At 44.9% G+C, this 27,240-nt stretch overlaps 1 protein-coding gene across 1 annotated transcript in view; it reads right to left on the bottom strand.

Annotated features, from left to right (window-relative positions):
* CCBE1 (collagen and calcium binding EGF domains 1) overlaps window positions 1–21,101 on the bottom strand; it is a 381,954-nt gene extending 360,853 nt beyond the window's left edge. Inside the window, exons 1-2 of the mRNA XM_073584790.1 lie at window positions 19,955–21,101; window positions 16,002–16,082 (exon numbers count right to left, since the gene is read on the bottom strand). Coding sequence (XP_073440891.1) covers window positions 16,002–16,082; window positions 19,955–20,061 — 188 coding nt within the window. The 5' untranslated portion in view covers window positions 20,062–21,101. The remainder of the gene's footprint in view (window positions 1–16,001; window positions 16,083–19,954) is intronic.
* Window positions 21,102–27,240: the final 6,139 nt, after the last annotated feature.

Genomic DNA, 27,240 nt, shown 5'->3' with positions numbered 1-27,240 from the left:
AAATTTCTTTTGAATGGAGCGTGGAGAAATCCTACACGTGGGGGATTGCACTTTACTGAGAAGCTACGAGACCATCACACACTACCATGGTTTGATAAAGATAGTAAGCGTACAATAAGACATGGACATGTCTCCAAAACCACAGTTACATCAACACGTATAGACTCCTCTGCCCATCTATACAATACGATGACAAGCAGATCTACAGGTTTGGTTTTTATGTGCTACATGGTGGTTTTTTGGATTCTCTTTTCGAAAAATTCAGGAGACAATCTGATCTTCATAAAGTATTGTCCAAGTAACATGGGCCCCTAAGGCTACTTTCACACTAGCGTTTTTTTGCGCTGCGTGCGCAGTCCAAATGCATACAAAAAACGCATCAAGCGTTTTGCATGCGTTTGCTTATTTTATGCGCATGCATTTTAACCATATTGACTCTTAAAACGCATGCGATTTTAAACGCTGACGTGCCCATGTCCATGCGCACGTCTGCGTTCCCATAGGCTGTAATGTGTTATTTTGTCGCATTCCGCGCACAAGTGTGCGCATGCGTTTTTTTGAGACAGGTTGGACGGACCAAAAATGCAACAGGTTGCGTCCGGCGCGCCTGGGCGCACACCACAAAATAACGCATGCGCACGTAAACGCATACGAACGCGCGCAAACGCTAGACCATGCGCCCCATGTTAAAGATAGGGGATCAGGACGCATGCGCATGTACGCGCACGATGCGCTGCGTTAAAAAACGCTAGTGTGAAACCAGCCTAAGAGACAAAACAATTTAGGAGTCAGGAACAAAATTCTAAACTTAATAGCCATCAGGATCCTTAGATTTGCCTGGACCTGTCCGCACATACCCCCCTGAATTAATCAGATCCTTCAACACAAGTCATGACTTGGTCAAGTAGTCTGATCTACCGCCAACACAAAAGTCAAAATTCAGTATCTGCTTCCAGGGTCAAGACCCCGATTCATCATTGGTGTTCCTCCAGTTTTTTTTTTTAATGATTTGCTCCTTTTTTAGTAACTTTAATATTTGCACCTTATTCTCTAGAACTTTTGCAGGTTATTTTTAAGCCTATTTATCCTAGACAATTTTGCTAATCCAGACAGTTTAGGCTATGTTTTACACATTATGTTTTTGAAGTGCTTTTATCCACAGGCACAACTTGTTCTCTTGGCAGTAGAGAAGCTGCTTACAAAAAGCAAGTTTTGCAGCTTTTTTTTAGTGTTTTTTTTGGTGCGGATTACATATGTCATTTGTCTACAATACATGTTTAATAAAGTTAGTTTCATTCACCAAAAAACGGAGAAAACGTTTTTGCACTTTCTCATTGTTTTCTATGGGTGAAAAAAAATGCTGCAAAAATTCTGAAAGAATCAATATCCTGCAGGTTTAAAAAAATGCTGAATTTTTCCAATTTTGTCAGGAACCAAAAACCAATGGTGTGCATGAGATTTATGGCATCTTATTGCTTTTGCTGGAACTGTAAAAAGCAGCTTTTCATTTGCATTAAAAAGCAGTGAAAAAGGTTGCAATAATGAAACATGTGAACATATCCTGAACACTGATTTCATGAAATGCAACTTTTACCAAATGTCACATTTTTTTGGTGCATCTCACTCCAGTTTTTGATTTTTTGCAATTTTTTTTTTAAACGACTTGCGACTTTTGGTGCTGAAAAGTTGCAAAAACTTTTCAAAAGGGGGAAAAAAAGCATTTTTTAATTTGCACCAAATTCCTGAAACACATGCGTCATTTTGAAGAATTTGACCTCAAAAATGTCAGCGGATACAAAAGAAAAAAAGAAACGTGACTTCAGTAAATGGACCCATAGTGTCCACCTGAAGTTTCAGCTGCAATCCAAGGATTTCTGACCACATTTCGACTTTGATTCCAAACCAGATGTATATCATACAAGAGACTTTCATGATTTAACTCTCTGTCCCACTTGTGAACAAGGTCTTAATGTTTGTAGAAATCCAGTTTTTCATGGAGGACTTTGGAGAACTTCATCAAACTTTTGGACCTTTGTGTATGAAACCTCAAATTGTAATTTATTGTGCTGGCAGCAACGCTGGGAACTCTGGACGGGATGTACGAGGCGAAAATCGTACAAATATAGACAACGGCGAAGAGACAAATGTTTATGGAAGCATAGAACAAGCGTCCAACACGAAGAAAACGAGAAAATCCAGCAAAACTGTAAACATTTCGCACAGATTATGTGAGCGGCTTCCAGAATTCAGTCCCTGACTTGTAAACATGTTGCTGGCTAGCTGGAGGGACACGAAACTGATCTGGGCATTGTCAACCCTGTGCACTTTATTGTGACAGGAAACAGAAATCCAGGATGGAGAATGGGAACAATGCGTGCACGTTGTTAGGACGGACAGCACAAAACTGGTGGAGACGTGCACCAAACTACTGTGCAAAGGTGGCCAATGTAATCCATCAACGTGAAGCCCAATAGAAGTGGAGAATATCAAACTAATGGTCTCACGGCCGTCCACTCCACAGGTGGAGACACGCCCCGAACTACTAAAACTGGTGGCCATTGTAATCCTCAACACGGAGCCCTATAGGAGTGGAGAAGATCAGACTAATGGTCTCATGGCCGTCCACTCCACAGGTGGAGACTCGCGCCAACTACTGAACAGTGGTGGCCAATGTAATCCAACAATACAGAGCTCTATAGGAGTGAAGAAGATCAGACTAATGGTCTCATGGCCATCCAATCCACAGGGGCAGACACGCACCGAACTACTGAAAAGTGGTGGCCAATGTAATCCAACATCACGGAGCCCTATAGGAGTGGAGAAGATAAGACTAATGGTCTCATGGCTGTCCATTCCACAAGTGGAGACATGCGCCGAACTACTGTGCAGGGGTGGCCAATGTAATCCAAGGACAAGGAGGCCTATAGGAATGGAGAAGATCAGACTAATGGTCTCATGGCTGTACACCTCACTGGTGGTAACACTTACCTATGACTTCCACCAAGCCTTCTGCAGCAACGCTAGGAAACAGCCTGGGATTACTCAGGAATCCAGTTTACCAGATTTTTCCTTAAAGAACCCTTTAATTGCGTAATGTAATGGACACAGCACCAGAGTCAGAGTGTGTGCCCGGGGAAGTGCACAGGAAGCCGGAGAACTCCTGCTGTAACGTGCGGCCGTGAGTGCGCCGCAGGTTGACAGGACCTGCAACACGTGATAACCGGAGGAGTGGCTGTAGGTGAGGCAAAGCCCCGTACTCCCGAGAATGGTGACGGGAGCCGACGGAGCCAAGAGAAGAGTCAAGCAATACGAGGTCAGACCAGAGGGTAACGTGGTAACCAAAGGAGGAGACAGACAGCGTGGTATAATACAAGCCGGGGTCAGAAGCAAGAGAGAGCAACGTGGTCACCAAGGGCACCAATGAGAGAATAATCAGGGAGCTTTAGCCAAGGTCAAAACCAGAGATAAGACAGAAGGTACAGAGTCTAAGCGCAGATACAAAATGAGGGACGGGACGGGTCATACGGTACAAGTATACAAAAAGTCAGTATACACAGGTATCACAAGGGTCAGCTGCTCAGCCATGAAAGGAAGTATCACTGACGAGGAGTCCAGCACAGGGGCGGGTAAATATAGCACTCCCCAAACCAAAGGGAGGCCATGCAAAATTAACCCTAGAAAACGGTGAGAGAAATCCCGTCCAGAGCCATGACATGTAATTGATAAACTATTGAGTAATTAGACTTTCATTTCGGGGTTGTCCCCTTTCATCTATTTTTTTGCACGCAGACATACGGTAAGTTATATAACAACCTGAGCATTACTTTCCTTCCCCAGTTCCCGCACTGCCCCAGTCTCTATTGAAGGCTGCAGCCAATTACTGAGTTCTGCAGCTGGGCTGATGTAGATGTCACGTTCCGCTAAGCTCAGCAATTGCCTGCAGTGCTGTTGACGATATTTCACCACTACAGCTAATCCACAGAGACCGGGGCAGGAGTGGAGATGCAGCACTGAATTGGAGAATGGTAATTAATGGCAGCACGGTGGCTCAGTGCTTATCATTTAGACTTACACAGTGGCTCAGTGCTTAGCACTGTAGACTTGTATGGTGGCTTGGTGGTTAGCACTGTAGATTTGCACAGTGGCTCAGTGGTTAGCACTGTTGCTTTGCAGCGCTAGGGTCCTGGATCAAATTCCACCAAGGACAACATCTGCAAGGAGTTTGTATGTTCTCCCCATGTTTGTGTGGGTTTCCTCCGGGTTCTCCGATTTACTCCCACACTCCAAAGACATACTTACTGATAGGGAATTTAGATTGTGAGCCCCATCGGGGACAGTGATGCCTGTAAAGTGCTGTGGAATATGATGGTGCTATATAAGCAAAGCACAATAAGTAAAGCTTGGTTTGTTATTTCATATATATCTGAGAATGTTGGTGTAAAAGAGATAAAGATCTTAAATTTTTATCGTAAGATATCGTCATTTTAGGAAAAAAATTTTTTTCCCATTTATCAATTTGTTTGTTAATTTTTTTTTCCTATGTAATCCATAACAGGATCACTTCTCGTATTACAGAATATTCCAAATTCTACAGGTTTTCAAAGAAGTAAACCCTCTGAGAAGGTGATTGTTCTCTGTCAGATGTTAGACGCAGATCCTATTTCATGTACAATGTCATTTGTGAGGATTTACATAAGTAATTGTGTTTGCCCCCTGGATATCAGACACAGGACCTCCGAGTGTAAAGGTACTGTCACACTTAAGGGCATGTCACACTAAGAGATATCGCTAGCAATATCGCTATAACTAGTGACGTTATAGCGATATTGCTAGCGATATCGCTGTGTGTGATACTTACCTACGACCGGCTCCCCCGCTGGTTATCGCTGATCGCGCGAGAACGTTCAGGACTGTTTCTCGTCGTCAGCTTCCTGTGGCGCTTCCTGCTGTGAAGACGAGAGACGCGTGGAGCCGGGCGGGAGGACGCAGGATCGCCTGGTGTGACAGGTAAGTAGCGATCCCCGTCCCCAGCGATGTCGCTGGTGAGATCTGCCTATGTGGCAGCTCACTAGCGACTACTTAGCGATGTACCAGCGATCCTGACCGCGTCATATCGCTGGTCGGGATCGCTGGTACATCGCTAAGGGTGACAGTACCTTTAGCGATGTACCAGCGATCCCGACCAGCGATATGACGCGGTCAGGATCGCTGGTACATCGCTAAGTAGTCGCTAGTGAGCTGCCACACAGGCAGATCTCACCAGCGACATCGCTGGGGACGGGGATCGCTACTTACCTGTCACACCAGGCGATCCTGCGTCCTCCCGCCTGGCTCCACGCGTCTCTCGTCCTCACAGCAGGAAGCGCCGCAGGAAGCTGACGACGAGAAACAGTCCTGAACGTTCTCGCGCGATCAGCGATAACCAGCGGGGGAGCCGGTCGTAGGTAAGTATCACACACAGCGATATCGCTAGCAATATCGCTATAACGTCACTAGTTATAGCGATATTGCTAGCGATATCTCTTAGTGTGACATGCCCTTAAGATTGCCAGAATTTGAGGAGGAAAATTGTAGGTTGAAACTTCGGAATGTCATACAGTAGTGACAGAATAAGGCGCAACATAATGGGGGTCCTGATGTATTATCAGAGTCATTTTTAAAACTATTATATTTTATTTTATTTTTTTTAGAAATAAGCTCAAAGTGATTAGGTTTTGTGATAAATTTTCAAAATATTACACGATATTTGTTAAATTGGGTGCAACTTTTACTCCTGGGTTTATACCTCTTCCACACTAGAGCAATTTTACGACCTGTTTTTGCCACATTATAAAAAGTTTGTCGAAAAAATATCTGAAACTCTACACCGGGTCCACTTTGACCAACAAGATGGAAAATTGTCACATGAGTCTAAAAACAATACAAATTTGTCAACTGTGTTTTATAAATTTGATGCCCAAAATAAAACCATAAAAAAAGTGACATTTTACTTCCAATATTATTTGGAAAAAATATATGTGTGGTCAATTTAAGGAGCGCTATGGCTATAGAGCAGACTGCAATGGATTAGTGGCAAACAAACCTTTATTAGACCACTACGCGTTTCGGCAGCGGACCGCTACCTTCCTCAGGTGGATTACTATTTTACTTCCAATAGACATGAGCGGCTGAGGAACAAAATCTAATATGCATGTTTGCACAGATTTTCCCATGAAATTTGATTTGCAAATAAGTTATTCTCTGCTAATTTAATGTCCCTTGTTATGTTCTTGGGTCTCTTTCCACACCCCAGTGCGAATTAAATGTAAGATGTAAAAAATAAAAGAACCATTCTTATAGTCCTCCCCATTGCCTGTCCAGTCTCCATCGCATCTTCAGATTGTTACCACCTAACGTTGAATTCCTCACAAGTGTGCCCCAAAGGTCATGGCATCACGAGCTTGCGAGCGCAAGTGCAGAACCCTCCTGGACCTAGTCAAGATCTGAAGCCCCGACCCAGTGAGTGAGGGCTTTTATTTACATTTTGATTTCCTTTTAAGCCTGCCATTTTGCTGTTTCTGTGTGAAAGTGAATTACAAAATATCCGTATTTTGGCTACAATCGACTTTTAAGTAGAATTCAATTCCATTCAAATATATTCAGTCATCCTCAGGTGGCCACCAGGTACCAATCCTAGGCAGTCCCCGGTATTGCAGCTGCCAACCCCAAGAGTTGGATTAGCTGACACAGACTGGACTTGGAGTCACAGACAAGGTTGGATTCCAAACTTGTTCAGGTAGCATCAGAGCCGCTTCAGGGTTCAGGTATCGCCGGAGTGGCTTCAGGGTTTAGGTATCATCAGAGCGGGTTCAGGTATTACCAGAGCGGCTTCCTGGTTCAGGTATTGCCTTAGCAGCTTCAGAGTTCAGGTATCGCCGGAGTGGCTTCAGGGATCAGGTATTGCCAAAGTGGTTTCAGGGTTCAGGTATCGCCAGAGCAGCTTCAGGGTTCAGGTATCGTCAGAGTGGCCTCAGGGTTCAGGTATCGCCGGAGCAGCTTCAGGGTTCAGGTATTGCTGGAGCGGCTTCATGGTTCAGTTATCACTGGAATGGCTTCAGAATTCAGGTATCAATGGAGCAGCTTCAGGGCTCAGGTATTGCTGAAGCAGCTTCAGGGTTCAGGTATCACGAGAGCAGCTTCAATGTTTAGGTATGGCTGGAGCGACTTCAGGGTTCAGGTATCGCCTGAACGTCTTCAGCGTTCAGGTATCGCCAGAATGTCTTCAGGGTTCAGGTATCACCAGAGTGGCCTCAGGGTTCAGGTATTGCTGGAGCGGCTTCATGGTTCAGTTTTCACTGGAATGGCTTCAGAATTTAGGTATCAATGGAGCGGCTTCAGGGCTCAGGTATTGCTGAAGCAGCTTCAGGGTTCAGGTATCACGAGAGCAGCTTCAAGGTTTAGGTATGGCTGGAGCGGCTTCAGGGTTCAAGTATCGCCAGAACGTCTTCAGGGTTCAGGTATCGCCAGAATGTCTTCAGGGTTCAGGTATCGCCAGAGTGGCTTCAGGGTTCAGGTATCACTGAAGTGGCTTCAGAGTTCAGGTATTGCTGGGGCAGATTCATGGTTCAGGTATTGCTGGAGCGGCTTCAGAGTTCAGGTATTGCCGGAGCGGCTTCAGGGTTCAGGTATCACCAGAGCGGCTTCAGAATTAAAGTATCACTGGAGCAGCTTCAGGGTTCAGGTATCACTGGAGCGGCTTCAGGGTTCAGGTATTGCTGAAGCAGCTTCAGGGTTCAGGTATCACGAGAGTGGCTTCAAGGTTTAGGTATTGCCGGAGCAGCTTCAGGGTTCAGGTATCACCGGAGCGGCTTCAGGGTTCAGGCATCGCCAGAGTGGCCTCAGGGATCAGGTATCGCCTGAGCAGCTTCAGGGTTCAGGTATTGCTGGAGCGGCTTCATGGTTCAGTTATCACTGGAATGGCTTCAGAATTCAGGTATCATTGGAGCGGCTTCAGGGCTCAGGTATTGCTGAAGCAGCTTCAGGGTTCAGGTATCACGAGAGTGGCTTCAAGGTTTAGGTATTGCTGGAGCGGCTTCAGGGTTCAGGTATCGCCAGAACGTCTTCAGGGTTCAGGTATCGCTGGAGCGGCTTCAGAATTCAGGTATTGCTGGGGCAACTTCATGGTTCAGGTATTGCTGGAGTGGCTTCAGAATTCAGGTATTGCCGGAGCGGCTTCAGGGTTCAGGTATCGCCAGAGCGGCTTCAGAATTAAGGTATCACTGGAGCAGCTTCAGTGTTCAGGTATCACTGGAGCGGCTTCAGGGTTCAGGTATCAGTGGCGCGGCTTCAGGGTTCAGGTATTGCTGGAGCGGCTTCAGGGTTCAGGTATCGCCAGAGTGGTTCAGCATTCAGGTGTCGCTGGAGCAGCTCAGGGTTCAGGTATCGCTAGAAAGGCTTCAGAGTGACATACATACTATATAGGGATATGGGAACAGAAACAGGATAACAAACTAACTTCAATGGATTAGGACAGGGGACCTGGAAACATACAGTTGCACTATGAAGAGTTGCAGGTTGCTCAGGCACCTCACTATTGGGGAGGGTGCCTTTTATACAAGACGCCTTCCAGCAATTGGCTGGGGGCATTTTCAAAGTATACAAGCTTCCCCGTTAAGAACGCGGGAGCGCACAGACTAGGCGTGTTGCCACGAAGGCTGTGTGGCATGCACAGGAAGCAAGAGTGCAGGAGATGTGCCAGGAGACTGAAAGGTCACCGTGTGGCCAAACCAGTGAGAATGTCGGCATCCCTGTATGGAGAGGGAAGGAGAACCATGCAGGGACGCCAGCATTAGTGTTACAGTATCCAGTAAGGGTGACACATTGCATTGATGGGTAACATCCGTTTCCCGGACTCTCCATATCCGACCTTCTGGCTGATAGGAATTTGCACGTCTCAAAACAATAAATATTGAGTTTTCCTCTGTCGTTTCTTGTTGCCAAACTCGAGTAGCAGTGATTGCTCATGGTGAACTGGATATGATTACACTAATATGACTTTCCTGAGAGTTGAGAAATCAAAAGTGAATTTAGTTACTCAAAGTTTCTCCTGAAATGTATGCGTTTGAGAAATCACATATTTAACCTCTGCGCTCATCCGTAACTCTTCGTGTGATGAAACTTTTTTTTTATTTGTCTCAATATAAAGGATCAGAAAATGCTATTTATCTGCAGACATAGGATTAATCTGCAGGTTAACAGGGTTACAATGCTGTCCGGCCACCTTATTGGTAGTGCAGCTACTGGGAGAAAATTAGCTTTTTTTTCTTCCCAAGAGCCGCCGGCTTTAACTTAAGTGAGCATGCATAGAGCGGATACCATCACCTCTTGCTAAACTGTAAGCGTGCCCCGACACTTTGATTAACAGCTCGATCTGCACAGATGCACTGCGAAGCCGGTTGACAATCAAAGTGCTGCAGCATGCTTACAGCTGCCGCTCACAGTATAGCAAGAGGTGACAGTAATTGTCCCGTGTACGCCTCCATGACTAAAAGCTGGCGGCTCCAGGGACAAAATACATTGGGTATGGAAAGTATTCAGACCCATTTAAATTTTTCACTCTTTGTTTCACTGAAGCAGTTTGGTAAATTCAATAAAGTTCATTTTTTTCTCATTAATGTACACTCTGCACCCCATCTTGACTGAAAAAAAGCAGAACTGTAGAAATTTTTGAAAAGTTATTATAAAAAGAAATATTGAAATATCACATAGTCATAAGTATTCAGACGCTTTGCTCAGTATTTAGTAGAAGCACCTTTTGAGCTAGTACAGCCATGAGTCTTCTTGGGAATGATGCAACAAGTTTTTGGGGATTCTCTGCCATTCTTCCTTGCAGATCCTCTCCAGTTCTGTTAGGTTGGATGGTGAACGTTGGTGAACAGCCATTTTCATGTCTCTCCAGAGATGATCAATTGGGTTTAGGTCAGGGCTCTGGCTGGGCCAATCAAGAATGGCCACAGAGTTGTTCTGAAGCCACTCCTTTGTCATTTGAGCTGTGTGCTTAGGGTCATTGTCTTGTTGGAAGGTGAATCTTTGGCCAAGACTGAGGTCCAGAGCACTGTGGAAGAGGTTTTCATCCTGTATTTTGCTGTACTTGGCCGCATTCATGCTTCCTTCAATTGCAACCAGTCGTCGTGTCCCTGCAGCTGAAAAACACCCCCATAGCATGATGCTGCCACCACTATGTTTCACTGTTGGGATTGTATTGGGTAGGTGATGAGCAGTGCCTGGTTTTCGCCACACATACCACTTAGAATTAAAACACCAAAAAGTTCTAGCTTTGTATCATCAGACCAGAGAATCTTATTTCTCATAGTCTGGGAGTCCTTCATGTGTTTTTTAGCAAACTCTATGTGGGCTTTCATATGTCTGGAGCTGAGGAGAGGCTTCCGTCGGGTCACTCTGCCATAAAGGCCCGACTTGTGGAGGGCTACAGCAATAGTTGACTTTGTGGAACTTTCTCCCATCTCCTTACTGCATCTGTGGAGTTCAGCCACAACGATCTTGGGGTTCTTCTTTACCTCACCAAGGCTTTTCTCCCACGATTGCTCAGTTTGGCTGGACGGCCAGCTCTAGGAAGACTTCTGGTGGTCCCAAACGTCTTCCATTTAAGGATTATGGAGGCCACTGTGCTCTTAGGAACCTTGAGTACAGCAAAAATTCTTTTGTACCCTTGGCCAGATCTGTGCCTTGCCACAATTCTGTCTCTGAGCTCCCTGGCCTGTTCCTTTGACCTCATGATTCTCATTTGGTCTGACATGTGGAGCACCCGCCAGGGCCGTGGGGGTACTCAGTACCAGGTCGGTTCTTAAGGGGATGTGCCACGGCAGCAGTGACCTGGTCCGTGGCCCTGGGCATCCAATAAAAATGATGGAAAGGGGAAATAATAGTTTATAAGGGATTAGTGATGCCACCTGTGGCATTCGGCAAGTAAGGTGTTAGCCGACGCTGCAGATTCAGTCCACTGGGGCAGTTGTTGATGCAGCAGAGTTGGTTCAGCTCTCCCCAGGTAGAGCTATTCCCCAGGGCAGATTATGGTGTTGAAGATAATGGTGGTTGTGGTGGTTGTGCAGTGCAGGGTGGAAGACGCAGTAAATGATTCTGAGGACACAGCAGGGTGCAGTCTTCACACTTTTACTCACAGTTCAATTGTTACAGCCCCCAGTGCTGTGTCCTCCAGGCTTGTGGTCCAGAAATCTCTTTTTGATGTTCCTTTCCTGGCCGTCTCACTACGCTGGCTACCACCTCTCCTGCCCTGAGTCTTCACACACAGTGTCCCGAGCCAGCAGACTCGGATCTTGTCGGTCGACGTTGGTCAGACCCCTGGATCCTATATGTCTGCCTTTTTGGCGAAGGAATGTGGGGTTGGCTGCAGCACAAAAATATACTGCGGCCTCCGGTTTCCTAGATGAGTCCTTAGTTTCTCCACTAGTTTTGGGTCCGGTCCCTTAACTGTGACCTGGTCCCTCCAGCGACCACGCCGGTGGATGTGGGCCCCACGGATGGATTGCTCACTAATACTATCCGTGCCCCTAAGACCTCTTCTTCCTCTCCTCCTGGAGCTTTCCTTCCTTTCTTCTCTATCTTCACTCCGTCTCTCTCACTCTTTTTAGTCTGGAGACAAGCTGCACTCAGCTTCAATCTCCACAAGCGACTCCATCTCTCTCCCTCCTGACTGACTTCGGTCCTCTCACACCACTCTCTGACTGACTGACTCTTTCCAGAACAATCTCTTTACCTCAGCACTAACTCCTCCCACCAACTGTCACTCCCTTAAGCCCCGCCCCTTCTCTACTTTCTCCACCCACACTCTCTACTTAACTCCCCCCTGGCCAGGCGAGGACTAGTGTTGGGTGCTGGTGTGTGAATCCTGGCAGTGCTCTTTCCTTACCCGAGAGCAGAGTGCCACACCTCTGGATGAAGTGCAGTACCCTGTGGCGACTGAGACCACAGGAACGCCACACATGCACTGTGAGCTGTGAGGTCTTATATAGACAGATGTGTGCCTTTACGAATCAAGTCCTATCAGTTTAATTAAACACAGCTGGACTCCAATGAAAGAGTAGAACCATCTCAAGGAGGATCACAAGGAAATGGACAGCATGTGACTTAATGTTACCCCAGCGCAGCGTTATCCGTGTTCAGGTAATCTTGGCTACACATGTATGTTTTTATACAGATGGTTTCGCCTCTCCTCAGTGTCATACAGGCAGCTCACGGTTACTCTTACATCTTCGCCACTTCTGCTTCTCGCACAAAGCATTGTCAGCCAGCGAGCTGCGTGCGCAATGTAAGGAATGCATCTCAAGAGCCGCGTGAAGGACACTTACCAAGAACAAGGAGCGTGCAGACAGATTGAAGAGCAGGTTAGTATTTAAAACACATGTATATTACAGCGCAGATGTAACAGAGGTTAAACTGCCATTTAAAGGAGTCGTCGCAACATAAAATCCAGTGGATGAGTTATAAATCTATGATTGCTGGGGGTCCAGTCTGCGGAGAATGGGGGGTCCCCAACCCCCCTGCGTGATTAGAGCAGAATCGCTCCGAGTCAAGAGTTCATCTACACCTTTCCCTGTGGCATGTTTTAGTGAAATAGTGCGTCGAAACGGGGGTCCTGGCTGCATTTTTTAGCATTTTTGAAAGTTCTGTGATATGAGATGTAAAAGTTAGTAAGAAGGAGGGGGTATCTAAAGGGGCAGCCGATATAGCAGTACCCCGCTGACACATTAGACAACAGTTTTAAAAATGTTAAATAGTTGGTGGGTAGGTGAGGGTAGTGGCACCAAATTTTGGGTGAGGAATGACAGATACCTGCTTGGAGAACTGCACCAAATGTAAAAACTGTAAATATGAACAAACGCTATCATTATAATAAACGTTAGTTTTTCGAGTCTTTTACCAACCCTAGGGATAGGGGTCAGGGTGGGACAAGGGTTGGGGCTAGAGTTAAAGCCAGGATTAGATTTATTGTTAGAGTTTGGTTTAGGCTTAAAGTTAGGGTTAGGGCTAGGGTTAGGACAGGACGATGGTTGGGGCTAGAATTAGAGATAGTGCCAGAGTTTAGGCTAGAGTTAAAGGTAGGGCTGGGCTAGGGTTAGGACAGGATGATGGCTGGAGCTAGAGTTATGGCTGGAAATAGAGTTAGTGCTACAGTTTGGGCTAGGGATAAAGCCATGATTAGTTTTAGTTCTAGAGATTGGTTTAAGCTTAAAGTTAGGATTAGGAAAGGACGATGGTTGGAGCTAGGGTTATGGTTAGGGCTAGATCTATGGTTAGGACAGGATAATAGTTGGGGCTAGGATCATGGCTAGAATTAGAGCTACTGGTAGAGTTTGGGCTAGGGTTCAAGTTAGGGTTAGGGATAGGGTTAGAACAGGACGATAGTTTAGGCTAGGGTAATGGCTAGAATTAGTGCTAGAGTGTAGGCTAGGGGTAAAGCTAGGGTTAGGGCTAGGGATAGCACAGGACAAAGGTTTGGGCTAAGGTTATGGCTAGGGCTAAATCTAGGGTTAAGACAGGACAATTGTTGAGGCTAGGTTTATGGCTAGAATTAGAGTTACTGCTAGAGTTTGGGCTAGGGTTAAAGCTACGGCTAAGGCTAGATTTAATATTAAGGTTAGGGCTAAGGTTTAAGGTAGGGTCAGGGCTAAGGTTAATCTTAGGGGTAGGCTGAGGGTTCAAGCCTGTATTAGTGCTAGTGTTTAAGCTAGAATTAGGCCTAGGTTTAGTTTAGGGTTAGGGTTTTAGCTAGGGTTATTTTTAGGATTTAAGCTAGGTCTATTCTTTAGGTTAGGGTGAGAGTTAAAACTAGGGTGAGGGTTAAGATTAAAACTAGGCCTATGGTTACAAAATAGTTGCAAAAAAAATGAAATGAAAAATAAAATGTGAAAAAATATGACAATGTAGACTTTTTTTACCATTTTATACGGGCAAAAATCTAAAAAATAGAAAGTCAAAGTGCAACCTACAATAAGCAGTATTTTGCTAAAATATAATATGCGTGCTTGGAAAATAAGGGGTTCAATCCTGGAGTTGTGGAAGGACAATGGTCCACAGATGGCACAAAATACATGGCTAGCTGCAGACGCTGACCACCCACACTACGTCAGTGGTGGGAGATCCTGATACAGATAATGCAGAAGGGCCCGGAAGATGCAACACCAAGACAGGTTATTACACTGGGGGTTATTTAGTTTGGAGAATCGAAGGCTTAGGGGTGATCCTATTACAATGTATAAATATATGCGGGGACAATACCAAGACCTATCTAATGATCTTTTTACTCTTAGACCTGTGATGGGGACAAGGGGGCATCCTCTACGTCTGGAGGAAAGAAGGTTTAAGCATAATCACAGACGCGGATTCTTTACTGTAAGAGCAGTGAGACTATGGAACTCTCTGCCATATGATGTTGTAATGAGTGATTCCCTACTCAAATTTAAGAAGGAACTGGATGCCTTTCTTGAAAAGTATAATAATACAGGGTATATACACTAGTTTCCTTAATATTGCGTTGATCCAGGGAGCTAGTCTGATTGCCGTATGTGGAGTCGGGAAGGAATTTTTTCCCCAATGTGAAGCTTACTGTTTGCCACATGGGTTTTTTTTTTTTGCCTTCCTCTGGATCAACATGTTAGGGCAAGTTAGGATAGGATATGGGTTGAACTAGATGGACTTAAAGTCTTCCTTCAACCTTAATAGCTATGTTACTATGTTAGCCCAAAATTGCCTAAATCACTTACACAAATAACAAAGGCGATTCTGGAAATATAGGATAATTGCTAAATGTGCAATTCCCTAATATTGAAGCAAAGACTCAAAAATGAGCAGAAATGAGTGGCGATCTCCATAGACGTGCGACATGATCGCGCCATACAGTATGTATCACCTAATAAAAAGCGAGCGGCGAGTAAGACCCATCGTGGATGGGAGGCGAAGCACAAGGAATCCCAGATGTAATGTGCAGAAGTCACAGTCTGCGGAGAGAACTGATCATTCTGGTCGGTCCATCTATCTATCTATTATTTATGTTTCTGTGTATCCGGCGTTTTCTCGGTAATATCAGTAGGTTCAGTGCCTGACCGCTGAGGTCACTGATTTCTGCAGCAGTAGATGTGCGGATCGCCGTCACTGACAGCTTATAAATAAAGTCTGGCGGAGATCTGCGCAGATTGGCGGTAGATTGCTGATGTAAATCCTGTGGACCCGATTCATCATTCTTTTTTTCTGTCTTGTAATATTCGTTGGCATTTTTCCTCCAGATTCCTAAATATTGCTGCAGCCCATGGATCACGAATTTTATGCAACATATAAAAAAAATCCTCTTTGTATTTGTCTTTAAACTGTTTTATGACCTTTTTTTTTAGCTCAATAAGTCGCATTTTCCACTGAAATGTAACAACAGGGGAGCGGAGTATAATTGTGCAAAAACGTTATGACTTTTTTTTTTAAAGTCACAATCAGCCAAAATTTCCAAACCGGGTCTACAATGACCAACATAAAAAAACAAGCGATCACATATAAAATAGACTTTAAAGATGGCGCAATTTAAAAAACCCACCAAAAACAGACAATAAAATGGCACAACTGCAGCGTTTGCTACGTCTCTTTACTGACTTTTTTTGGAACCCCATCTTCATGCATCCACATATTAAACAACTCAAAACGCTCACAACAAGCGGACCCCTCATCCTCGATTTCATAAATGCTAAATTCAGGTGAAACCTCCAGGCGAGGAACGAATGTGAATACTGACTTCACTTAAAACACATGTGCGGATAATTCTTCTGTCCGCACGGTAAGGAGATCACAATCCGTGAAATGACCGCAAAGATCGACTACAACAAAGGGTTTAATCACCCAGATGGAACACCGTGCACGCCCCGGTGCCGGACACGCTGTTTATCGCCCACATCGTGGCAACAAACCGCAGCCAATCACTGGAAAGGAACCGCAGCACTCACCTGAAGCAGGTGGTCAGCTCTCCCGTAGACTTCAGACAGGGATACTTGGTGGTGGTGACTTTGTTCTCTGAACAGACTTCCCTACGGATCATAAAGAACAAGCAGGAGTCAACAGAAGGGCGGCAGGGGAACATCTTAAAGTAAAGACTGTTGTTAGGAAGCACTTTTCTTTTTTTTTAGGTAATTGCACTGTAAGTGATTGCCTAATATAAGATTATATCGGGATGTATAGTGAGTCTGGCAGCAATGGGGCAAACCTGGCAAATACTGCGATGCGGCAGTATGCTGGCGCCATTTACAGCACAATTTATTAGTGGCGCCTTATGTGCTACATTGCCTGCGAAAAGGACATTTAGGTTATGTGCAGGGATGAGCGGACCCATAGATGATCGGGTGCTGGTAGCTGACCCGAAGCTTAGTGTAAAATTAATTTTGGGTACCAGAACTGTACACGAACTTGAACCAGAACCCGAACCCCACTGAAAACAATGAGGATCTGAACTTTGGATGGAAAATTCTCTCTTCTTTCTCTCTCTCTCTCTCTCTATCTCTCCTCTTTCTCCTCTCCTTCTCTCTCTTCCTCTCTCTGCTATTTCTCCCTCTATCTTTCTTTCCTCTTTCTCCTCTCTTTCCTCTCCTTCTCTCTCTTCCCTTTCTCCCTCTCTCTCTCTTTCTTTCCTCTTTCTCCTCTCTCTCCTCTCCTTCTCTCTTTTCTCTTTCTCCCTATCTCTCTTTCCTCTTTATCCTCTCCTTCTCTCTCTTCCTCTCTCTTCTCTTTCTCCCTCTCTCTCTATCTTTCTTTCCTGTTTCTCCTCTCTCTCCTCTCCTTCTCTCTCTCGCTCCCCTCCAAGACTCCTCCCGGAACTCCAAACATTGCAACGGTGTTGCGGGAGAAATCCATGTTTGGCGTTTAGCATCGGGCACTAACTGCGACTCTCGAACAGCCATGAAACATGCAGCCGCAGGGACTCTATCATACTATTCGAGCACGCCGAAGACACTCGGGTTAGCAGCCGAGCATGCTTGGATAACAGCTTATGTGAGCACGTTCGCTCATCATTAGCAGCTACTGCTTGGAAGACGATCACTAGTTTATACATACTAGTTTTAAAAAAAAACAACGAGGGGTCGATTCATCAAGACTGGTGATTCTCTCTCCGGTTTTGATGAGAGAACGCTCCTGATCCGTACCTCTTAATTAATTAGGCGCAGCGCCTGGTAGCCTCTGCTGGAGTAAGATTTGTGGCATAGCGAACACCGCTGCTGATCATGAATTTGACGAGCGGCGGCCATCACACCCCGTCAAGCCCCAGATCTTCCCACTTTGTCATAGCTTGGCCAAGAATGGCTTGAAACCGCCAAAAAAACACATTTTTTGCACAACTTTGGGTTGCACAAAAAAAATGAAAGCTTTTTTTTTGCCAGAAAAGGCTTTGATGAATTGAACCCCCCCCCAGGCTATTTGCACACAATCTCTATTAACGTTGGGTGAACCTGTCATGTTTTTCAAGCAGAAGACGCTTCTGGAAACTCGCATGTTTGTTTTTTCTGAACCAACTTTTGCCTGATTTTTTTTGGTCATATCATGAGCGTTTTTTCCCATAGTTTTGGCTTTCGGCGGGGTGATGTTCTTTTTTTTTTTTTTTTTTTACTTTTTTTTGTCGTTTTTTTTTTCACTCCATTTAAACATGAAGTATCCAATTAGAAATGATGGCAAAATGCTCTAAAAAAAAGTTAAGTGTAGAGCGTCTCCCAAGCAGAAAACTCGGCGTGAATGGTCAGCTCTAGTGATGAATGGACGCTCTCGGATAAGGTGTTATCTGAGCATGCTCGGGTGCTAACGACTATCTTTGGCGTGCTTGAAAAATATGTTTGGATCCCCGCGGCTGCATGTCTCCCGGCTGCTCGACAGCCACAACACATGCAGGGACTCCGTGTTTGTTAAGCAATCCCTGCACGTGTTGCGGCTGTCGAACAACCGCGAGACATGCAGCCACGGGAACTTGAACATATTTTTCGAGCACGCCGAAGTCACTCGGTTAGCACAAGATCATGCTCAGATAACACTTTATCCCAGCACGCTCACTCATCACTAGTAATAAACTTGGTTTTACACTTACCTTCTAAAATTCTGACCAGTCACTGCCAAACCTGCATATTTGCTCACAACCCAATATGTAATGACTCTGTTTTACGACGTGATGGTGGCATAAAAATTTCTTGAATTGTCAAAAACTATTTATTACTGCTATATTGTTGAAAGAGCGCCACATCTGTCCCTAGGCAGGGTCTGGAACTGCAGCTGACGCACAGTAGATGGGGCTAATACCAGACACAGCCCAAGGACAAGAGCGGAGCTGTTTCTGGAAGAAAAAAAAACAACAACGCGTTGTTTTAATCTTACGCAGGCGTCTCCAATTCGGAAATTTAAGAGTAGAGTTACGTGAAGTTACAAGGCAGTCATGGGGAAAAATATAGATTTTATGGTACCTGTTGGTCGGTTTACTACTGGCTTCCTACGGCACAGAATAGGATTGTAAGCTGGAATGTTGGGAGTAATTAGAAAATGTGGACAGGTCCGTGAGAGAGTAATTGCCATGGTAAAGTGATCAGGTTATAAAGCTGTTAAAGGAGACAGGCGCTCAGCACCACCGCGGAACAGCTCAGGCTACGTGAGCGATTTAAAAAAAAACACAGTATAACAAATGTATAAAAATACTCTTTTGTAAAAAAGTAACAGTAAAGCGCAAGTGCTAGTAAAAAGATGATGACAAAACAGGGTATTTGGTTGATACGTTTTTTTGCAAAAAATGTATACTAAGCCGCTCCACCAACGCCAAGGTACACCCATCTTAGAGCAGTCCCTAACTGATGTAATTTGCAGGTTGCTGCTATCAAAAAGTGTGTAAAGTCTGACAGTGATGAAATGAATACGAAATATGGAATAACAATATTTTTTATATATATATATTTACTGTATATATACAAAGAGACTTTCCTGTAATGTTTCTACGCAACGTCTGCGACTCCACCGTGAAAAAAAAAAAATGTTGTGCCCACCTTGTTTGCAAAATGTTTGAATTTGTGAATTAATTGTAATTTTTTTTTAATATATAGTAGAAAAAAATACCTGAAGCCACGTTCACACTATCAGTATTTGGTCAGTATTTTACATCCCTATTGGTAAGCCAAAACCAGGAGTGGGAGATAAAGTGGTGACGTGTTTCTATTAGACTTTTCCTCAGATTGTTCCACTCCTGATGTAAAATACTGACCAAATACTGACCGTGCGAACGTGGCCTTAAACTATGACGATCGATGTTAAAGTGATTTTTATTTGCCCCCCCCCCCCCTTGAACTCTTTTGCGAATTTCATTTTTGAGCATCCGAGCCCACTGTGAACGTCCCGTCAGTCAGGAAGGTCACGCGACAATCGGTCCGATCAATCTGATCAGAGTGGTATCAGTTTTTCATGGATGTGGGGCGAAAAATAAAAAACAATAGTCTCTCCACCTTTTCCATTCTGTTAGTCTGTGAAAATCGGACAGCATTCGGATGTCATCCGAGATTGGTCCCATTTTTTTTTTCACCAACTCATACACTTGCATTGTCGATATTGATCCGACACTCAGATCAAAATTGGACATTTGTCTGATTTTTTTTCCGCAGACCTCTCGATCCTAGGAAAAAGTCGGACATGTGAATGGCCCCACAGAATATCATAGGTACGAGTGCTGTCCGTAAAAACCATGGGTAGCGCTCGTCCGAGAAAATCGGCCCATAGAGAGATCAGTGAAACAGATGCAATCACCTGAGATGCCCTATACAGTACCCAAGACTTGAGGTATCGGCAGGGAAGGTCTTGGCAGGTGGCCCATCACCTGAAGGTGACAATCCATCAAAGATACACTGGACACAAATTAGAAATATATAAGTAACCTTAAGGTACCCACCTGTCTGCTTCCACCTCCTCCCTGTATGTCCAAGCCAGTCCTAGGGATACAAGCAGCAGGAGGCAGCCCAGGCACAGGCAGATCCTCTGGGCACCTCTCTCACACATTGCCCCCTCCTTGCCCAGCTGTGTGAAATCTTCTGCTCTCACACCCCAACCACTTCAAGTTGATCTTCAGAAGCCTTGTTGGTCTTCAAACATGCGCTGGACAAACAGCACACCACCAGGGATGAGCTACAGGGGGCGCTCAGGAGACTGTTAAGAGTGGAACGTGTAGAAGAACTGGTGAAGGTTCAGAAAGAAGGAAGCACAAGTCAGACTATAGCTGGAGCTGCTCTGCCTGCCTGCTGTATAATATTGGAGGTGGAGCTCTAAATGCAGATCCCAGACCTCTGGAAGACAAGTGAAGGACACTGGAAGTCTCACACACGGTCCCAGAGCTGCTCCTGGCTGCGCCTCCAGGAGAGCAGTTCCCTTTCTGGTCCGCTCTCTTCTTGCGGCAGAACTTCTTTTGGAGCTCGATCCTCCTTTTTTTTCTATTCTGGTTGGAGATCTGTCTTCGGAACTTGATTCTTCCTGGAAGTGTTTGCAGGATCTCTGAAGGTCTTCTTGACCTCCACTTGGAAATTGATCTCTTTTTTTTTTTGTCTTGCAGATTTTATCTTTGGAGTTTAATCACTTCTTGTAGTTGCTCTCCAGGGGATCTTCTTGAGTCTACTGGATTCATCTCTGGACTTTTTCTAGTAGTGTGAGTTGTGCGGATCTTCTCTGTTACATCTGTTCTATTCCTAGCCTCTTCTTTCTGTCTGCTCTGATCTCCCAGGTTTTATGGATCCTCTGTAGACCCCTCTCCTCTCCCCCATAAGGCAGAGATGTCTGACCATGGATTTGGATTTGCAGGGACACCTCTTAGTTATATGTGTCTCCTTCCTGTCATCTTGGCCCCTGCTTCTCCTTTGCCTCTGTTCTGCTCCTCAAGGTGGGATTGATTTCAGGCTTTCATGTGACAGGTTTGGATTGTAAACCTTGTGGGATGTTTTCCTTTCCCCCTTTTTTTTTTGTGCACAGAGGTTGAGTGATCAGAGAAGAAGGAGGGGGCTGAGCTTGGTATGTTGTCATCTACTAACCTCCTCACAGGGGGTGTAGGACTCTGGATGGTAACAAACTAATCAGTGTCTCTTCCTAGTGTTATTCACAAAGTATCTGGAAGTGTCGCCCATTGCAACAATACTACTGAAAAAACAGACAGTCACAGACTAATCAGTTGTTATTTTAAATATTTAATGGGTTCTATTATTATATTTATATTTTATTCATTTATTCACTTCTCTCATTTCCCCCCTCTTTCATCCAAGTGAAAAAATGGTACCAGTGTCATTAGTGTTTTGGATCATTTGATTGTTTTTTTTTACCTCGTATACCCTGCAGTATATGATTGATTTACATACCCTTTTGCAAATTTGATACTATCCTCTGCATAATAATATGTCTTTTAACTATATATCGCAGTATTGAGCGGTACATCGCTTAGGGTATGTGCACACATTGCGGATTTGGCCCTGCGGATGAGCAGCAGTTTTCCATGTTATCCTATGGAAAACAAAAACCGCTGTGCACATGCTGCGGAAAATTCCGCATGGAAACGCAGCGGTTTATTTTCCGCAGCATGTCAATTCTTTGCGTTTTTACACCTATTCCATTATAGGAATCCACACAAAATCCTCAGAAAACTCGCAGGGAATCCGCAGATCATTTCACCTGCGGATTCCGCAGAATCCGCGAGGAAAAATCCGCAATGGAATCCACAATGTGTGCACATACCCTTATACTAACAGTAAACATTGTATACTGCTCAAAAAAATAAAGGGAACACAAACAGCCTGTTACAAATGGAATAGTGTTCCCTTTATTTTTTTGAGCAGTATATATATCCTCTAATCTTCGCATTTTAGCACTTAGAATCAAGCACTGTATCCTGTTACCATTCTATAGGTGGATACAGCTGATTCCATATACAATTGCTGTTCAGCACGGTCGCACTTTTATTAGGGTCTGTGCAATTAAACTATACTATCAGGGGGGATACCGCGACAGTGAGGGGCCAGAAGATCACGGCGTCCTGTTTCACTAATTCCTGCACTGGTAAGAAGTATTTCACCGTCTTATTAAAGGGAACCTGTCACAAGTTTTGCCCTGTGTCAACTAAAACTATGACCTTAATCAGCGCCTGTGCTGCAGTCCATCAATGGTCGTGTAACCTCGCTGACTCCACCTGTATATCCCCCCCCAAAAAAAACTTTTGAAGTTCTCCTGGGCTGTATGTTAATACGGCCGCTCTGGTCTGATAGGCATAATTTCTGCAGTCTCCATCCCTCCTCCCTGCTTCTCTATCCCTCCACTCTGCTGCTGATCGCCGTCCTCCTGCTGTAAATGAGGTGGATGATGCCTTCTGCATCAAAAAGTTTTTTTTATAGGTTTTTTATAGTTTTTCTTTATAAAGTTTTTTTTATAGGGAATACAGGGTGAGTCGTGGGGTTATATAAACCATTGATGGACTGCAGCACTGACGCTGATTAAAGTCATAGTGTTAGTTGACACAGGATAGTGCAGGTTTCTTACTTGCAAGGGTTAATCTGTTCAGTTGAAGCTCCTGGAGCTTTCTTACCTGGACTGTCTCAGCTGTTCAGTGTTGCTCACTCCCCTATGCTATATATGCCCATCTCTGGCACTTAGGAATTGCCAGTGTTAGTTCTTACTGCCTTTTTTGGAGTTAGAGGTGTAGTTCGTGGCTGGAGTTTGTGTTGGGAGATTGTTCAGGAGATTGTTGCTTGGAGCTTTGCTTGTGTTCACATTTTCATCCTTTCCTATTTGGTTACTCCTCTCTTTAACTCCCCTGTGTTCCACTCTGTTGTTTGGTGTGAGTGTTTTGTATGGTTGGTATTTTCATTTATCCCTGTTCGTTTTCCCTTGTTTGTCTAGTTAGTGTTATCCTGTACACTTCGGCTTCCCACCTCCGTGGATTGAGGGGGGTGTAGATTGGGGTTGATTAGAGGAGAATAGCAAAGCTTGAGAACCCAGTGTATCAGGAGTAATCTGGTGGACAGGGATACAATCGGGCGCTCTTAGTTTTAGGGACCTGGTAAGCACCTACAGTCCAAAGCACTGAGTGACATATCGGCTGTGTGCACATATTGCAGATTTAGATGCGGATCCGCAGTGCTTTTGGCCGCACAGATTTGCATCAAATCCGCAGTGTGGTGCACAGCCAATGTAAATCTATGGGAAATGGAGATTAGCTGTGCACATGCTGCGGAAAAATCTGTGCAGATTTACAGCGTTTTTTTCTGCAGCATGTCAATTCTTTTTGCGGATCTGCAGCGTTTCTGCATCCATTGACGTCCATTGAGTCAGTCACATCCGCAGCAAAACCGCAGGTGTAAAAAAGATATGCGGATTTGCTATGGATGTGGGTGCTAGAAACGCTGCAGATCGGGAGGAGAGAAGTGTGTGGGCGGAGTGTGGGCGGAGACTGTGTGCTTGTCTGCGTGTGCCAGGGTCTGTGCGTATGTGTGTGTGTCCCTGTGTGTGTGCGGGTCTGTGTAAGCAGCCATTTTCTGATGGGACTACTGCTCCCATCCGGCAATGAATGCTCACAGTGATAGCATTGCCAATGATGGGAAAGTGTTCCTATCAGACAATGCATGTCAAGCGTAAAAAAAAACATATAGAACATACATTACATACATATACACATTACAGACAGTACATACAACATATAACATAGAGTACATACTCACCATATACACCTAATTCCCCGAAGCCCTCGATCTCCAAATAAAAATAATAATAAACCAACCTATACATTACCTTTCCACTGTAGTCCAGAAAATAACGAGTGTCCCACGACCATCTCCCATGTAGAACACTGACATCGGGTGATGTCAGTGCTCTACAAGGGCTCCCGCGATGCACTGACAGGCGGAGGTAATCCTCCGTGATGTATCCTCCGCGGCCAGGAAAGAGGTCCCCCTAATCCTAATTCTCATGCAGCATTGCCGTAAAGTGAGAAGATGAACTCAGGTAACCTCTTCAGTGATGCACTGCAGGAGCCATTGTCTCCTGTCAGTGTGTCACTGGAGGCCCTGTAGAGAGGTCACATCTCCTGATATGACAACTCTATAGGGGAGATCATCATGGGACATTAGTTATTAAATGAATTACGTCGGAGCAGGGATTATTTGTTTGTTTATTTTTATTTTTTCAGGAGATCGAGGGAAAACTGTGTAGTGTTTTATTTCATTAAAAGACTTTTTTCTGCCTGTGTGTGTTTATTTAACCTTTAACAACTATAGGATTAGTAATGGATAGGTGTCTTATTGAGACCTCCCCATTACTAAGCCTGGCTTAATGTCACCTTACAATACAAAGGTGACATTAACCCCTTATTACCCCATATGCCACCACTAGAGGGCAGTGGGAAGAGAGAGGCTAAGTGCCGGAATTGGTGCATCTTACAGATGCGCCTTTTCTGGGGTGGCTGGGAGCAGATGTTTGTAGCCAGGGGGGGCCAATAACCATGGTCCCTCTCTAGGCTATTAATATGTGCCCTCAGTCTCTGGCTTTCCCTCTCTGGCGCAGAAAATTGCGCGGGAGCCCACGCCATTTTTTTCCCTTTTTTTTCAAAATCAAACATACTGTTCATTAATAAACATCGGCCTTGCTATTATATATCTATATATCTATCTATCACTCTATCTGTGTGTGTAAACATTATTCTTCAATGGAGTATGCAAAATAAGAGGTTGGACAAAGAAATGACATCACTATTTTTTTTTCTTTAAATAATAGATCTTTATTTATCTTACAAAACGCATACAAATCCGCATGGGAAAAAATGCATCAAAAACGCGCTGATTTTTACCTGCGTTTTCTGCCAAGAGATACAGATTCTGTGCAGAAAATTCTGCATGCAAATCTGCAACGTGTGCACATACCCTTACAGTTCATACCGCAAGGTCTACATTTAATGCTGCGCTTTATTATGTACTCTGTATATAATCATCATATATTGTTATATATTTTGTTTGAGCTCCTTCTGTGCCACCACATGCCCAATTATACGCTAATAAAAGTATTTTTTATCTTCAGTCATTTTTATTTTATCAATTATTAACCAAATCTTGATTCCTCTTTTTCAGTGATGTTTTATTGCCCTTTGTCACCCATGCTGCTAGAAAAAAATGGGCATGCCTCCATTGCGTTTGCTTGGACCCATGGTCCATGAAAACCACGGACATGTACAAAGCACCAAAGATTACAATGGGAATTCATAGAAAAAATGGATTCCACACGTATAATGTATGAACAAGGTCTAATATAACATTCCAAGTGAGGGGAAACGGTGAAAAAATGAAACAAAACTTGTAATTCCGACATTGTTTTTTTTTTTGGGGGGGGGGTTGTCTTTTGTGTGGGTGGGTGGGTTCTTGGCAAAATGATTCTTCAAGTCTTTAACAGGATAATTGTTTTTATATTTTGTATTTCTATAGTGATTTTTTGAGAATTTTTATTTTTCGGTCAGTGTAGGTGTGAGGGTTTTTTTTTTTTTGCAGGAGGAGCTGATATTTTGCATGGATACTATTCTGAGGTACATACAATGCTTTGTTTGCTTTTTCTTGCATTTTTTTGGGGGGGAGATCAGGTGACAGAAAAACATAAATTCTGGCATTTCTGTGCTTAGGATAGTTCTGATCATGGGGGTATACCTGGCACTCCCGCCGATCAGATGTTCCCGGTGTCAAAAACAGTCGTAACCGTTTGTGTTACAGAGCTGCACAGCTTCATTGACAGAAGAGAGGCCGCGGGCCGCCCCCTATTGATATGAATAGGGGGTGTATGTGCAGTACCCAGCTGTGGCTGTGCTGTGCTGACCAGTTCTGGCCACCACTACCATCAAGGATAGCTAATCAGTGGGAATGCCAGATGTCGCACCCTCCCATTAAGACATTGATCCAAAAGATAGGCCACCGGTGTTAAACAACCCCTTTAACGATGAGCAGTCCATTTAAAGGGACTATCAGCTGCCGGCACCGCCATCAGGGGCTTATCTACAGCATTCTGTAATGCTGTATATAAGCCCCCGATGTAACCTGAAAGAGGAGAAAAACGAGTTATATTATACTCACCCAGGGGCGGTCCGGGTCCGGTTTTGGTCCAATGGGTGTTGCGGTCCGATCCGGCGCCTCCCATCTTGTAGCAATGATGTCCTCTTCTTTGCTTCCCATCACGGTTCCGGCACAGGCGTACTCTATCTGCCCTGTTGAGGGCAGAGCAGAATCCTGCAGTGCGCAGGTGCGGGACCTCTCTGACCTGGTCCGGTGCCTGTGCACTGCAGTACTCTGCTCTGCCCTTAACAGGGCAGATAAAGTGCATCTGTGCCGGAGCCGCAATGGGAATCAAAGAAGAAAACATCATCGCTAGAAGATGGGAGGCGCTGGACCGGACCACGACACCCATCGGACCCTGACCGCCCCTGGGTGAGTATACTATAACTCGTTTTTCTTCTCTTTCAGGTTACATCGGGGGCTTATCCACAGTATTACAGAATGCTGTAGATAAGCCCCTGATGGCGATGCCGGCAGCTGATAGTCCAAAAAAATAGGTGACAGATTCCTTTTAAGCTTCATAATGTGACGTCCGTCCGCAGATCTGGACTGCAGTAGGGACAGCACCCCGAGAAACCCCGAGACCCTTAACCCCTATACAGGGATCTGGAATTGTAGCAAGGCCCAGGGGGTGGCTGTCTGGTGGAGCAGTGCGCCAGAGCAGGACGGTCGCCAATAGGGAAGAAGGCGGGGAACCAAAAACGTAGTCAGAAACCGGGAGAGCAGCGGAGGTATAGAAACGGCAGGCAGTGGCAGAGTCGACAGTCCAGGCCAAGGTCACAAAATGGGAGAGCAGCAAGGTACAAAAACGGCAGACAATAGCAGAGTCGAATATCCAGGCCAAGGTCACAAAACCGGGAGGGCGGCAAGGTACAAAAACGGCAGGCAGTAGCAGAGTCGAATATCCAGGCCAAGGTCACAAACCTGGAGAATGGCAGAGGTACAAAATCATCAGGCAGTAGAGGGGTCAGAAATCCAGGCTGAGGTCAGAGTCAAACAATAGCAAATCATACAGTAGCACATAGGGGAACCAAGAATATAGCCAGCCAGTCCCAAGGTATTTGAGGGATCAGGTCATTCCTCACAGGCTCCCGGACTGATGATGTCATCAGGACCGCCCCCA

This window comes from Dendrobates tinctorius, unplaced genomic scaffold (assembly GCF_039654945.1).
Source record: "Dendrobates tinctorius isolate UK_male_01 unplaced genomic scaffold, ASM3965494v1 ptg000085l, whole genome shotgun sequence".
Lineage (NCBI taxonomy): Eukaryota > Metazoa > Chordata > Amphibia > Anura > Dendrobatidae > Dendrobates > Dendrobates tinctorius.
Note: the sequence above shows the minus strand (reverse complement) of the source record. Positions and strands in the feature narration are given on the sequence as shown.